The sequence below is a fragment of the Emys orbicularis genome, chromosome 9 (genome assembly GCF_028017835.1).
Source record: "Emys orbicularis isolate rEmyOrb1 chromosome 9, rEmyOrb1.hap1, whole genome shotgun sequence".
NCBI classification, from domain to species: domain Eukaryota; kingdom Metazoa; phylum Chordata; order Testudines; family Emydidae; genus Emys; species Emys orbicularis.
Window position 1 is genome coordinate 90,126,827 of NC_088691.1, and position 15,785 is coordinate 90,142,611.

Below are 15,785 nucleotides of genomic sequence, written 5' to 3' on the forward strand. Positions count from 1 at the left end.
AGCTCAGTAGTGCATCAATACCAAGGAATGAACAAAAGCTGTAGTGCAGTGTTGCCTAATATTTCCTCCACTTGGTTCATGCCATGCTGTAGAAGATATTTCAACAGACCTTTCCCCTCTTTGTTGCAAACCCAGGACACATGGCCCTCATATGCATTTGAAATGGAGTCTTGTTTGCACTGAAGTGTGTTATGATGCATCAGCTTTCCTTGTAACAACCCTTGGTATGATGCATTTCCTGTACTGCAGACATGGTACACATGTTGAACTAATTAATGTGTGTGTTCCGTAGCTAATTGTCTAGCCTGACTGAGCTGGCATTTTGAAAATAAACTGGAATACCAGCAGAGATTAGTCTCCTCCAAGAAATGATCTGTCCAGCCTCTCTGCTCCCAGAACTCCCACTGACTTCAGTTTGAGTTGTGTGAAGAGAAGAGATGTAGGAAAACACCAGCAAAATTATATTTTGTAGATTAAGTTATGTTTTGATCTTGTGCTTGTAAAAAAAAAAAAGCTCCCCAACTGGATCCAAATTACATTTTTGAAGCTCTGGAAATGAAAAACTGCTTAGCTATTTATTTAATGTATTTATTTTTATTTCTGCACATGCAAAACAAAATTCCACCTGGTCTAACAATTTATATGCCAAATTGCATCCTAATGGGATTTAAAATAGCATATATTGAACTCTGAAAATATTATAGTGCTGGTAAATGTAATCTGGTTTTAATAGACATTCCTAATATTTCATGTAAATGTGTTTTATGAGATTTATTTTTTTCATTTTCTCCACCCAAAACCAATTGTAATTGTCCTGCCTGAGAAACAGTGGGAAATTCTTCAATGCCCTGTACAAACGGAATATGTTGGCTTGGGTTCTTTTAAACCAGCATAAGATCGGCTACGACAGAGGGTCTGAAGAGTCAGGAAGCCCTCTGCAAGGAAAGCTGACAGGTCATAAATTACTTTCAGACCATATCTGTTTCATACTGACTCTTTAAACCAATAGCCGACTATATTCATAATGTTATTACTTGCAGTTGGAAATGGTAGTGCAGAGTATATGGATTTTTGTACTATTAAGCTTAAAGATCTTTTGGGTGAAATCACCAAAGTCAATGGGAGTTTTGACTTCAATGAGGCCAGGATTTCATCCCTTGTGTTCATCAAAGCCACTTTGCTATCTAACTACAGCACCAGTCCTGCAATTTACAATGCACAGGCAAAGCAATATGCCTTGTAAATTGCAGGATCATATGTCATAGAAATAGGCCCAAACTTCCAAGTCCAGAGCCAGATTTCAAATGCCCCAAGATTAGTGGTCTTGGTTATGGGGTTTTGGTTCAGCCCATTATATACAGAGGGGCAAAATTCTGAACCAGATCTGGGTATGGATTTCAAACACCCCTCAACGTTTGGGATGTTTGAAGCAGAGGGTTTGGTTGATTCATTTTTTGTCTGAATTGATTTAAGGTAGTATGTTTATGCTACTGATGCGGGGTGGGAGGGAGGGGCGGGGAGAGAGGGGAACCAAACTGCAATGATGAAAAGGGAAATTAAAAAAAAACAAAACAATGAACATACACAGTTTACTTTCAAAGGGATGAATAAGGCCTCATTGTTATGAATCCCAGTTTACTTTTCCTGGTCAGGCACTCGAAATTTTATTTATGCTTAATAGACTGCATTTGGCATGTGTAAAGATGACAGAAGTGTGAATTATGAATGACCTTCAACCTATTCAGGAAGTTGTAATAATTGAAATAATAGAGAAAATGCACTCCCTGTGAAATCTGTAGAGAGACGACTATTTCAGGCACTGCCGCCTGCTCACTTTGAAGTTCACTGTTGATCTCTGCTTACTCCAGTGAAATCTATACTACTTTGTTTGAATTCTTTATTTACTATCACATCATTCAATTTGCCATTCAGCCACCTAGGAAAGGTTTAATAGAACGATACCAGTTCAGGGGGGGAAAGGGACACTTAGTTTACATATCTGAACAAAGTCAACAGTTGATATGAACACATCTGTTGCCCTCACTGCTGAAGAGAAGTTATATTCTCTTGTATCTGACTAAACCTTTTATTCTTGTACATGCAACAGCTTTGGAAAACACTGTATGTGTCCCAATACTAGTTGGGAAATTCAGATTTTGGCACAGATAACAGATGCTATTCAGATTTGGAAGCAGGTAGTCTGCGCTATTTAAACTACATTATTATTGTTTTTAACTTACTTATAGCTCTAGGAGGAAGGAGTTCACTATTTACATGTCCTGTACCCCACTGGCAAATGGATTGAATTGACTTCAGCTGTAGTAGAAGCTGACTATGAAAAAGACGGTGAAAAGGAACAGAATATGAAAAATGTTAAGCACATTGGTAGTCATAATAAAAGTCTTATAAGGTCCATTAGCCCTCTCTACAGAACCGTGTGTTATTGTTTTGGAATGGAAATCCTACACTACATTATGTGCATTATGCTCCCAGTTGATAGAACAATGGGAAAACTTGAACTGCAAGTGTGAGTACCTACAAGACGAAAATTCAAATGCAATAAATTTCAGGTAAAAGGCTGTGGTTTTATTTTTGGCAGTCATGGCCTCATGCATTTGATCAGCACAGTGGGAGGACAGACCTGCCTATGATACAGATGAAAGGATAGCTTTCACCTTCTCAAAGCTATATAGCACTTTAAAATAGCCATCTTTCACTTTAAATTATGTTTTAAAATGGCTCCCTTGCTATGTATGTCTATGTGCATTTTTATCACTCAGGACAAAATGTTCAGCGGGTGTTAGTATCACTTCATAAACTGATCACAAGGTGTGAAGAATGATCCGAGCTGAGATTGTTGGACACACACTAATTAGCAAAAGAGTTAGACACTGATCCTGCGGTCATTCTCCATGCATGATGTCCATACACCCACTGAATTCAATTGGAGTTGTGTGTGTGAAACAATGACAGGATCAAACCCTCTTAGTTCAATCTTTTTTTGCTAGTGTCACAAGGCTAGAATCCTGAAAGCAAAAGGGTATATATATGGCAAGAAGTTGTGCATCAGTATAGGACTACACCCTTAAATCAGGTTAGGCAAGCAAGTGCATACATTCTTGAGCCCTGCCAATTGGCATTGATCTGAGAATAGTAAAGTGTTATTTCTGAATAAAAGTAGAACTTACCCGACAAGCAAAACAAATTAAATGGCCAAAACTAATAATAACTTTTACATCAAAAAGACTCCAACAAAATATGGATTTAAGCCCATCAGAAAATGTGAAGTGCAAACTAATACATACTTCTGCAACAGACTATAATTAAACGTTCAAATAGTCCAAATTACTAACATGCAATTTTAGATCTTAGGATGAACAACTTGCACAGTTGGACACCTGAATTTTGAAATATGAGCCACATCCATCTTGCCATACTCAGGCAAATGAGCAGTTGAAGTAAATCAGTGTTTTGCCTGGGTACAGCATATAGGAGTCTTTCTGTTGACCTCAACGGACTTTGAATCAGGCACTTAGAGAAGTTCAGCAAAAATCCATAGAAAACAACTCAAAGATTGACTCTGCCTGTCCCTTACATGGATGCAAAGCGAGGAAGTGGGGAGATGCACATCTCACACACACACCCTTTGGCAGCTTATATAATGGTCAGACCCTTCACTCATGGAGACTGTTCCCTGCCTTCTCTCCTGGAGGTCTGTGGTATCCCAAGAGAGGTGGAGAGGAGCGGACCTATCCCCCCACTATCACCACCTCCACACCAGCTCACAAAGGAGGACCAGCACAGCAGCAGGAGTATATAGCACTACCATGGAGGGTTGTAATAGCATCCTCTTAATATAGTCGGGGCGCTCAGACAGGACTTCTGCCTCCCAGAGGCAGAGCGGCTCCTGGTGCTTCCCCCAGGTGGTGCAGCCTCCCAGTGTCCCTTCCAGTGGTGGTGCTAAATGGCAGAGCCTATCCCTGCACTTTGTAATCTGCTCACTGTAACAAGCATGTGTCTAACCATCATCGTCCAAATCACACCCAGCTGCACTTTATTTTTTTATTGTGAATTCCAGTGCTCACAAAAGGTCCATAGTCCTAGTGACTGACCACCACAGCCTCCCATAGAATAGACACAGCATGCACAGTGGCAATGCAATTTCCCCTATAGTGAGCCAGTCAATGTGCCTCAACCCTGACATGGAAGGACCACCCCTGGGGATGGGAGACTTTTTCAATCCCTCTGTGCCCATTCGAAATCCTTGGCCTCTCTGCAAAGACTGGGGACAATGCTGTCAATTAGATCAGATGGGGGTTAGGTTATTGTACCTGTATGTTGGCCCAAACAAAACCAAGTTCCTGACACAATTTCAGAGAAGGAGTGTGGGTGTCCACCAATATCACCAAGCCATTTCCAGAAGCACTAATGCTTCATAAGGTAAATCACAAAGTAGAACAATACATATCTCAAGTGACAACATGGCAGAATTTTCTGCTAGTGCCCTGCTGCCATTTATAATCCACAAAAGAATTGGAAGAATCCACTTGGTGAATTACAGCCTGGCATTCTCTCTGTGGGCAGTGATAATCCTCCATATTATTTCTTGGAAGTATACGAAGATTAAATAATCTATCATCAACATATGCTCAGAAAGACCTTGTCTTCTTGAATTTACTAAATATTAGTTTTCAAGGTTATCTCAATAGTATGACTTGTCGCAAATGGCAAGATTAATAATGACTTTACATTTCTGAAAATTTCCTTCCAATTTTAGATCATTTCAGGAAAGGACAGTGTGATGAGTGAAAAGATTACAGTGTATTATGTCGCAGATAATATAGATATATGTAAAATGTAAGGCTGGAGTTTCACCCCCAGCATTAACCCTAATTGCAATAAGTGAAGAAGCAAACTTGGTGTAGGCTGGAAAGTAAAACAACCTGGCAATAAGATTTTCCCATCATAACAAAGAGTGACTGTCCCATTCATTTCAATGGGACTATGGAAAGACTGCCACTGACTATAATGGGAGTTGGACCAGGCCTTATATGCTGAGTAAGGAACTACTGAGCATGAGGAAGCATGGCAGAATCAAGCCCTAAATAAATGTAGTGTAAATAAGCCTGCCTGACTGCCAACAGGCAAAAGCTTAACTTCATTGTATCATCAAGCAGGAGCCACAAAATCCATTCTTTAAATACACAACCCTTGCAGGTGCATATATGAGTAGGATTGTTTGAGGAGTGCAGAGATGCTTATGGCCACCGTTGTGTTATTCTCCCACTTAGAGCTGTATGGAGTCGAGTAGTGACAGGGGCAGTAAAATCTGAAACACACAGCTGTGTCTGCAGATTTAAAAAGTTTGTAAAACTCTAAGATGTGATCAGATCTGGTAAAACATACAGCAATTCACTTAGGACATTGGCCTTGTATACTTCGATAGTTGTTAGGACTGAGATACTGCTAGCTTTTCTATCCAGTAGATATAACTGAGCATAATACAATTTGATTTCAACAAGAAAAATCCTCAGCAAACTAATCTTGAGCTATCTGGAATTTTCGATAGCTAAAACAAAATGAATCTCCAATAATTGTGTCCTTGAGAAAATCCTAAGCACAGCCCTCCAGCATTCTATATATGGCTATGCCACTGTTGGAGGCCTGTAAGCAATAAGTAAGTTAAAAAACAATAATCAGGAGCTTTAAGTATAAATACCACTGACTGGACTTTTAAAAAATGTTGTATTTTATAATTAGAAGCTGACTGATATCAGTTTGCTAGTTAGTGCATTTGGAATATACTATAGTCCCCTTAAAAAGACATTACTATAGTTACTACTCTTTTTTCAATGGGATTTCCTTCAAAATCTGTACTGAAAAATTAGTGTTGCTGGCATGCTAGTACTGTCAGAAAGTCTAACAATTCTATTCTTTCTACAGTCGTTTTTTTAAAAAATATCATGCTAATAAATCGACAGAGATCTAGCAATAATAAACTTGAATCTTATAAGATAGCAAAAGCTGGTATTAAATCTGAATTGATTTTAAGTTGAAATAAACATTCCAGTGAAATAATGGTGGCCAGCCTCCTTGCAGTCCTGTAAATACTGTAGGCTCTTTGGGGAAAAGAAAAAAATGAAAGTGCTATTTGTGGAATTTATTATTCATGTACTTCTTGAATTACCTTCTTTTAGGACTGATTAGACAGGACAGGAGATAATAGGAGGACAGCACAGAGAAATCCTATATCAGCTCTATTTGAAACAAAAAAAAAATACCCATACGTACAGCCTTTAAATCCTACTCCATCCCCAATCAAATGAAATATGAGCTGCATCCAGCATACATGTTTTGACTGCATCCCACTATTATCAAGCTGTTCATCTCAGCAAAGCTCATTTATACAGTTATACGAAGGAGCCCAGACATTTTGTAAAGTTGATCCAACGTGATGAAACCTGACCTCAAACGTGAACATGGGGGTGGGGGAGATATGTCTTTCATAAAGCCTAACATAAAAAACAAAAAAATGTTTTTCTTTCTCTTTTTGTTGACTGAAGAAGTTCCGCTGAGCACCTTGACTATGTTATAGGTAGTTCAGAGAGTTATTTGAAAACTCTGTTTCCAGCAGTCTAGTGCTCATACCTGTCTTTCAATCAGGCTTGCATTTAGCACTATAAACTGGTGTTCAGACTAAGGGTCAGAGTGCTGGTAAATATCCTTTACCATTTCAGATAGCGTTCAATGTTTGCCTGTGAATTTTACAGGTGAGTTGAAGTAATTAGAGGTTAACAGTTACTGCTGATCAAGTGTCTCTGTCCTTGCCTTAGTAGTGAATAGTCTCTCATGCAATGAGAGTGCTCATTATGGGATGAGTATTTCTTATTCACTAGTTGGCAGGTCTTATTTCTTATGGAAAACAGAGTGAAACACCAGACCAGGAGAACCTCTTGAGTCAGCTCTTTCATCCATGAGCTCAGTGCAGCTTTCTCATATCAAAGCAGGACGGGGACCTCCTGACTTAACTGTCTAGCATCTATTACTTATCTATCGACAACTTACTGATGTGTACTCTCAACCTTAACTCTGACTTAAACCAAGTTGGGGAGGAGGGGGCGTCTATATAGACAGACTGACACAAACACCCCCCGATATAGTGTACACACAAATGCATATACATGATAAGCTTAAACTTGACTTTTATTTGGCCCTCTCTATATGCAGATATTTGGCCACGTAATGTCAATTTCACAGTTTGGTCTCCTATTATATTTTATGTTATCTTTCACAGGTTTGTGCAGAGTAAAGCAGAAGCAGGAGCTAACAATTGGAAGAACTATTCAGTTTAAGATTCAAGAGCACATATATAGAATTATTTTTTTAGGCTATGCCCATAAAATGCCTGAGGACAGATACAATTTTGGGGGATAAATTTTCAGTGTGTATAGTAACAGCAATCCATTTTCTCTTGTTGACAGCAGATCTCACACAACATACTACTTGAAAGGCAACCAGTTTTTAATTTACAAATCTTGGCAACAATATTCTGTAAAAAATAGGGAATTATGAATAGCACAAAACTGTGCAAAAATAAATAAGTCTCCAGTGAATGAAAGAAATCATTGGCAGCAATACAGTTACCACCACCAAATCTCAGAAATGTAAGCATTAAAAAAAGAAGAACTTCTAAGCTCTATAACTTCAATTTCAAAAACATCAAAACATGTATGTGTGTGTGTGTGTGTAGGAAAAGATTCTAATATTTCAGTACAATGCATATTTTATTTTCAGAACAAAAATATCAACATGGAGACAGTAAGCCACTTTTATCAATTCATATTATTCCTTTACTAAACTTATCATTTATTCCAACTTTTATTAAATGTAAAATATTGATATTTGAGCTCAGCTGCATAGTTTCCATTTTGCAATATGATTAAATGAATGCTCTGCATTCACAGAATTGACTGTTTTCAGTATAAAACATATTGTAAATTTGAGAATGTATTTTTCATCTACCAATCTTATTGCTTGTTTTGTTGAACCAGCGGCTATGTAAAAAATAAAGTTATCTCACGGTAGGTTGATTTGTTTTATGCTGCATGCATTTAAAGCTGAATATTAAAAGTTTAAAATGAAAATGATACTTGATCACAGTTTCTTATAAAAGTTATTTCAGTCAATTTTAATCAATCATTCTGTCAGATACAAATATATAATCCTGTAATGATGTTGCAAATGGGAGACCGTCCGACATTCGTTTTATATATTGGCATTTGATTGGAAAGAATGATTTCTAACTGAAGCTTTGTGTCTTGTTTGATTTTTTTCTCAATAATGTCAGGGCAATTAAATCAACTAAAGATAATCTTTAAAATCCACCTGTTTCAATTAATTATTTGGTGACAATGGAATACAGTGATTAAAAGAATCAAATACTGTGTTACGGATATGAACATTTAAATATAAAATGAGAATTCACTGTCTGGTACCCCTTCAAATTTAAGTTTCTTTTCTTTAATGAATCATGATGTTCTTAACCAAACTTCATTCAATTAAAAGATTTCATCATGGCATTTATTTGGTATTCACATACTAAAAGAAACCTTTATGTTAAAAAAAACCAACAACAAGTACTCAGAGTCTTTCAAAGCAAACTGTTTTACTATGATTTCTCTCCACCTACCCCAACCTTATTTTAAAGGTTGGAGTATGTGGAGGGAAACTAACATTTCAATCCAATAAAAAGTCAATGTCCTAACCCTGCAGTAAACTAAAAGGGAAAAAATTACCTAAAAATATAAATAAGTTCAGAATAAAACTATTATTAGCTCTATCTCATTGTATGAGAAGGCATAATTCTATGCATGCATATGTATATTCATATCCATAGTTATATAAATTATATTTGCAGAGTTTTTTTGGGGTGGGGGAGGGAGGTTGTTTTTGTTTTTGTTTTCTATCTTCACCTCCATTTTCCATTAATTTTGTTTTCTATCTTCACCTCCATTTTCCATTAATTTCACACTGAATGTTTTGATTAACTGAAAGCACTAGTTTAGCCACCCAATTAAACTGGATGATAAATTAGAAAATATTATTGATGACAAATGGAAAATACTGGTTTCATATGTTACATATCAGGTGTAAAATAAAAACAATGTATTTTACAAAGAGGACATTAAAGTGAAAAATTAGGAAATTCTTATCTGCAGTAGCTGGTAAAAATGACTCTATTCTGAATTTCACAATTGTGTTTTACCTGGTACCATAATCAACAAACAAGTCATAAAATGTACTGTGGCTTGCTATTATTTTTTTCCACTGAGACCATAAAGCTCTTTACAAACAAGTCCGGAAAGCGCCCACAACATACCTGATCACTTATTTGACATGCAACAAGGTTATGCTGATTGTAGCATCCAGCAAATTTGATATACTTGAGCCAGTTCCCTACATCTGGTTGACTGGCATCTATGCAGAACTTCACATTGCAAAACTCATCCAAGATCTAGAAGGAAGAATATGAAAGGGTAAATCTTTCTATTGGTGTCAGGCCACACTAATTAAAAGATAAATCGTGGGTCTTCAAATAAACAAATGGATAATCACTTAAGCATGTTTTATTCAAAAATATGTTTCTCCAGTGAGACTTTTAAAATAATTGTTAGAACATATGCATATTAAGAAAGGGATAATAAATTTGTTGTAAACATGTCCTGAAAAATGCTTACCCGTAATCAATGTGATGGCTAATCATTGCTAATGGAAAATATATTCATTTAGCAAACATCTGATTTTCTCATTTTATATCAGTGAATATTTATCTTTTAAAATTCTATTTTGACATAATTTTTGTCTGTGATTTCACACAAGAATGATTAAGAATAGTGTCTGTGGTGGTCCTCTTGGGGGTTGTGTGTGTTTTGTTTTTTCTTTGTTTCCAATTGAATTTATTTTTAGGTCCCATTTAGCAATTTTCATGTTTGTTATAAATTCCATCCACTAAATGATGTTTAGATTCAGAGTTATTAATCTTGTTTTAATATTATGCTTCCCAAACCCCTCCCCCCCTTAGCACTTAAATCATACCCCTTAATCGAAGCAATTTACAGGACTTGGTTAATAACAGAACCCTCTATGCCAGACTAAAGAAAATAAATGAAAAACAATGTAAACACTCATGCAAAACATGGCACAATATTCCACACATACCAATACATAGTTCCAATTATGCAGAAAATAAACAAATCTAATGAGATTGATTGTGGACAAGTTAAAAAGGATGTTCTATTCTAATATTATGACAAATTGCTAATCATTATATATGACTGCATATCACCATTTATCTGCAGGTTTCATGACTGGCCTATACAAAGCTTTCAGCAATAGCCCAACGTATACATAAAGCTAATATTACATTTGGAAAGTTCTCCTGTTTGGCATATTCTGTACTGAAAGTATATTAACCTATTTGTATTAGAAATGTGTGTGTGAGAGAGAGATTGTTTCTGCACTTAAAGAATTTGTATTCAAGTCAAGACCCAGAGCACTTTTGGCCTTCAAGTTGAATGGAAAGGAATTCTGGTATTGTATATCATTTAGTTAATGAAAACCTAAGGAAGTTTTCTATCAAACACTAACAATATAGTCTAGCTCTACCCCACAACAGCTCAGATTCATTAATTAAATGAACCCAGCTGGAAAGCTGCTTTATCTATGCCCTTATGAAGGTGAAAACTGAAGTTGAGGGTATATTTTCCTAGCCCTAGAGCAGTTTAACATAGAGTTCAGGTAATCCTCCAGAAGCAGATTCAGATCATTAACTCACCACAAACTTCAAGGGGACAAACTGGAGGACACAAGGCAAGACACACTATGAACAAGCCTTTTGACTAGGAGGCAATTAAACAGCAACCAGTGTGCTAGCAAAAAGCATGCTCTAAAAGGATACTTTCTGGTAACGACTGTGCTGCAGAAAAAGTTGCCTTCTTTCCTCCAAGCCAATTTCTCAGGCTAAAATAGTCACCGGAGTTTTTGTAAGTTCTTCGGTCTTGTCAGGACGCTTCATTTTAAACATTATTTCATTGTAACAAACTTGACCCTAAATCACTAGGTTTAAATATTCAAGTGAATTGCCCCAGACTTAAACACCACACAGCTGACCCCGCCACTGGCTTCGATTTTGTCACACAGGAAGAAATCATCTCATTTCAGTTGCACGATATTGACGAAGTTCATTTCGAATTCCGCTTCCTTGTAGTTTGTTTAAAAATAAATCTGCCACTGAGGTTTAGGATGGTGTTTCAATAGGGGCTCTGATCCTGCCTTGCTTGTGCATCCCACGCTTCCCCTGAGTCCAAATAGAAGCTTGGGGTACGTGGGGAAAGCAGGATCAGGCCCTGTTCATGGTAAAAGAGGAAACGATTGACTAGACCCCCGCCAAAAAAATAACAGAACAACATTCCCTCCCCTCTTCTATACGCTCTCATAAAGCGATCTAAACAATTATATTTTAATTTCAAAACCAAGAAATAATCCGAACCAACTACGTTTACAAGTCCAGAAAAAAGGCAAGTATTTTAGCTGCATTCTAATGTCTACGTTTAATTTGTTTTAGTGTTAACATTATTTCAGCTGTTCCCGTCAACGGAGCATTAATACAGCAGATCGTGCGTATGGTCAGTTCCGATGTTATGCCCTTCTTGAAGAGCTGAGAGCATTTCCACTGGAAACTTAAATTTCTTCGTCCCGTTGCAACCAGGCTTTAACTTTTCTTTCATTCCCAAACGACTGTGACTGCTTAACTCGTTTTTAGAGGAATGTCTCCAGGAGGTAACGAAGGTTTTATTCAGTTGGGGGGGTTTCTCTGACAGGACCAGAGACTTTTAAATAAAAACAAAATTGCAGGAATGACTTCCCACCCCCTGCCACCCCCTTTGCTGCTTACACAGAAGTTCTGCCTTTTCAGAAAGCGACCATTGCCCCCGAGGAGCCTTTATTTGATTTTCTTTCTTTCTTTCTTTCTACACGCCTTGCCCTTTCCAACCCGCTTGGTTTTCCTTGTATTTGATGTTAGGGTTATTGCAAGTGTATCTGGGAGGGGAGCGTGGGTAACCATTCGGCAGAGCCACGCAGCTGAGGGCTCTAGACTAGACCCTTGTGAAGGAGGAACTTTGCCGAAGGCAGATCCAGAAGCTGCTCGGCAGCTTTGTCAGGAATCTAGCTAGGCTCGCCAAACCCTTCTCTTTCTGGATCCCTGGGACAGAGGGAGACAGCCAGCCAGACACCCCCACCCCTTCCACACACACACACACACACACACACACATCACCCCCTCGCCCCAGAGAGACACCAGCAAGCTGCAGGGAGAGAGCGAGCCGTAGCCGCCCTGAGAGCAACAAGGAAATCACAAGTCTGAGCAGGGCAGGGAAGGCACCCGGGGGCCAGGGAGCAAGTTCCTGACCCAAGACAGAGCGGACACGAAGAGAAAGTGTCAGGGGGTCCGGCGAGTTTGTTATGTCTAGGATCAACTCTCCTCACCCGCTCCTCTTACCTTCTCTCTCCCACGGCACTGATTCCTAAAGCCTGAGCGCTTCCGTGCACAGGGAGGGGGAGGGGGAAAGGTCCTTCAAGCGGCTGGAAGTAAAACAAAACAAAAAACACTCGCCGTCGGTCTGCAGAGCGGGTGGGTAGCTGGTGTCCTGGTGCCGGCTCGGGTCGCTGCTTGGAAGCTCCACTCTCTTTCACCATTTGTTGGGAAGTTTCTCTCTCCTCGCCTGGAGTTCTCAGGGGTTGGTTTGCTGTTGCTGGATTATTATTTTTTGGGGGGGGGGAGATGTGTAGGGGGGGAGTTTGCTTTAATGATGATTATTGATCATTGTTATTGTTGTTCTTATTTTTTTGCAAATTCCTCCCGGCTCCCCATCACCTTCCCCGATCTGCCCCTCCTGCTCTGATCGGCTGCTCGGGGGGTGTGTGTAAAGAAAGTTATCAAGAAAAAAAAATCCCATTTAAAAAAAAAAAAACTTCTTTCACTTCTCTGCTGGTGATCACAGGGAAAAAGTGCAAGTGTGTGCTGGCTAGGGAGGGGGTGGGAGGCTGTCCCCCCCTCCCCACACACACACTCTCTCTCTCCTCTTCAGAGCCTGTCCTTTGAGAGCTTCTTCCTCAGCCGGAGCGTCTCCCTCATCCCTCCCCTCCCTTTCTAGTTTTTTGCAACCCCACACACTCAACTGCCAGGGGTTTCCATTTCATGAACTGTCTCTTTAAAGAAGATCTGACCGGCCATCCATAAAGAGGCGAGAGAGAGCGAGAGGGAACTATCTCCCCCTTGCAACAAAGTCGTCGGAAGCCAGACAGAGGCTCCTCTTTCAGTAAATTTTTAAAGTGACAGCAGCCTCCTCCGGCGAGAGAGGTCACAAAAAGGTCGCCAAGACAGAAGTCCTATAGGGGCAGACTGATTACGGATGCACCATCCCCTTTAAACATGTCGATTCCATCCATGTAATCAGCAGCCAATAGGGAGAACTTGGGTGGGAGGATTTTTCTTTCGCAGGAAAACCTCGCCTTGTTTCAACGTGTTCCGAAAGTGCAAGTGTCTCTGTGTGAATGTGTTTATTTAAGAAGCGTTTAACAAAATCAGCAGCCTTATTCTTCCTTTCTTTTCTTTTCTTTAACGTATAAAAAGCAGCAGCAACCACCACGAACTGGAATGCAGTTTAGAACGTTAATTGCCACTTAAAGAAAAAAAGCTAATTGGCTACATATATTGCATCTGCGATATGCACATTGTCCATCTATGGGGCATTTAGATATTGTGATCGCTCTAAATTCTACTCTTCCTGGCAGGAATTTTTGTATTTTTCCCCTTTCCTCTGCCGTTCACTGCACACACAGAGACAGAGACAGACAGACAGACACAAGCGGCGCGTAATTAATCAATAAATGATCTGTTTACAAAAGTTGTTAAAATGTTACTTCTTAACATTAAAAAGCAACATGACTCCATCTATCACCGAATTTGGTCTGAGAAAAAGATTAGGTTTATAAATCTGCGATGAGCTAATTCCTTTTTTGATGTCTATTTTACATCTATCGAAAAGGGCACGGACTTCTTAAAAAATGAAAAGCAGCTTTTTTAATATTATTTTGCACGTCACAATAAATATCCTACACCTCCTGTTTTGTGCAAACGGAACAATTTGGAATCGTTTCCTTAAGGATCTTGATTGATTGATTTATCTAGTAACAAATCACTTTAGGATTTTAGGAGGGAGGTTAGATATTTGGACTGGGATGGTAGAGGGGAAGGAATCGATATCGAATTAATAATCCGAGAGATGATTTCTCTTTGAGTTTACATAAAAGCTACAACGTCTGGAAATTGTAGTGGCTTCTAAATTTTTTTTAAAAGTAACCATAAATATAATAATAATGTAATGCAGCAAACTGGCCCACTCTAGCCAACAAAGTTGGGCAAAAAGAACAGGAGTACTTGTGGCACCTTTGTAGTTGGGCACTGTCTCGCGAGGTTAACTATAACATGTTTTTAAGAGGGAGGGGAGAGAATTGAAAAAGGGGGCTGGACTTTATCGTTTATTACACCATCATAAGTGCCACCCACTTTTTTTTTAAAGTGCAAATATATTTCTCAGACTAAAAATCGATTTTTTTTTATTTTTTTTTACAATGGAGGGGAGGGAAGAAGGCGAGGGCGAGAATCCAAGTGACAAGAGATGATGATTAATTCCTCTCAGCGGCCTGTTATCTGTGACATTGAACTGTTATTTCAGATAATGGCTATTGTTCAAGACGAGAGGAGAGAGAAAACAAATCGCACACAGCAATGTTAGGTAGGCCAGGGAGAAAAAAACCTTTGTAAATAACCCCAAAAACCTGGCCAGAGATTCCCAGAGTCCGGGGCTTGAGAACCTCACTCAGTTCCCGGTTTGCTGGCCCATTGATTTCCTGCCCTCCCTCAACTTGTCCATTGTTGGAGCCTTCTTTTTCTTTTTTTAATTTAGCCATAAATTGGACCAGCTCGAGCTATGAGCTGTTCTATTTTCTTCCTGTCAGGATGAGGGATTTGTTTTATGATGCATTGTGTATTAAATACAAGTAATCTGGGAAACTGATTGCTCGAGCCCATAGGCCTGATCAGAGGTTCTGATACCAAGCGGTAGCCCCCTCCCTTTAACAAAGCCTCTCTGAAAAGGAGGAAATGTTGGTGGATAAACAAAAGGTCTTTTGGTATCGGTAGCAGGTCCTGGCTAAATTAGGATTTCATGGAAAGGGCTTATATATATCTATATCTATACACACACACACCCCATGCCATGCATATATGGTATTGAGGAGGGTGGGTGATTTGAGTCAGACGCTTGCAGCCAGTGCCAGTAGATGGCGTTGCCAGCTGAATTACTGCTCAGTGCACAGATTTAAGAACTCAGCGGCAGCCACTGTCTCTCGGGTACTTTCCTTTCAGGAGCGGGAGCCAAGGCGGTGGCTGCTGCTAGAAGGTGTGAGCTGAGTGCTGCTCCCAGAATCAGCTTTACAAGGGGCAGCATCACTGCAGTAAATACAGAGGGCAGAGCCTGTGCTGTTGCATCCATTCTCCTGTTAATACTCTGTGGTCTTATTCCCCGGGTTTTTAGCTCCTGGTCCTAAACCCCTGCTATTTATTAATTATTACTATTATTGATGATGATGAAGGACCAGGCTATTAATCAACTGTTGGGGTGACTCTACTTCGGAAAGTCATTCTGGGTTATCAAATCATA

General features: G+C 39.2%; 1 protein-coding gene across 4 annotated transcripts in view; it reads right to left on the reverse strand.

Annotated features, from left to right (window-relative positions):
• MECOM (MDS1 and EVI1 complex locus) overlaps positions 1-15,785 on the reverse strand; it is a 255,278-nt gene that overhangs the window by 52,676 nt on the left and 186,817 nt on the right. For all 4 annotated transcript variants that reach the window (XM_065410570.1, XM_065410569.1, XM_065410568.1 and 1 more), the window contains exon 2: positions 9,380-9,514. In XM_065410570.1, the coding sequence (XP_065266642.1) occupies positions 9,380-9,514 (135 nt within the window). The remainder of the gene's footprint in view (positions 1-9,379; positions 9,515-15,785) is intronic.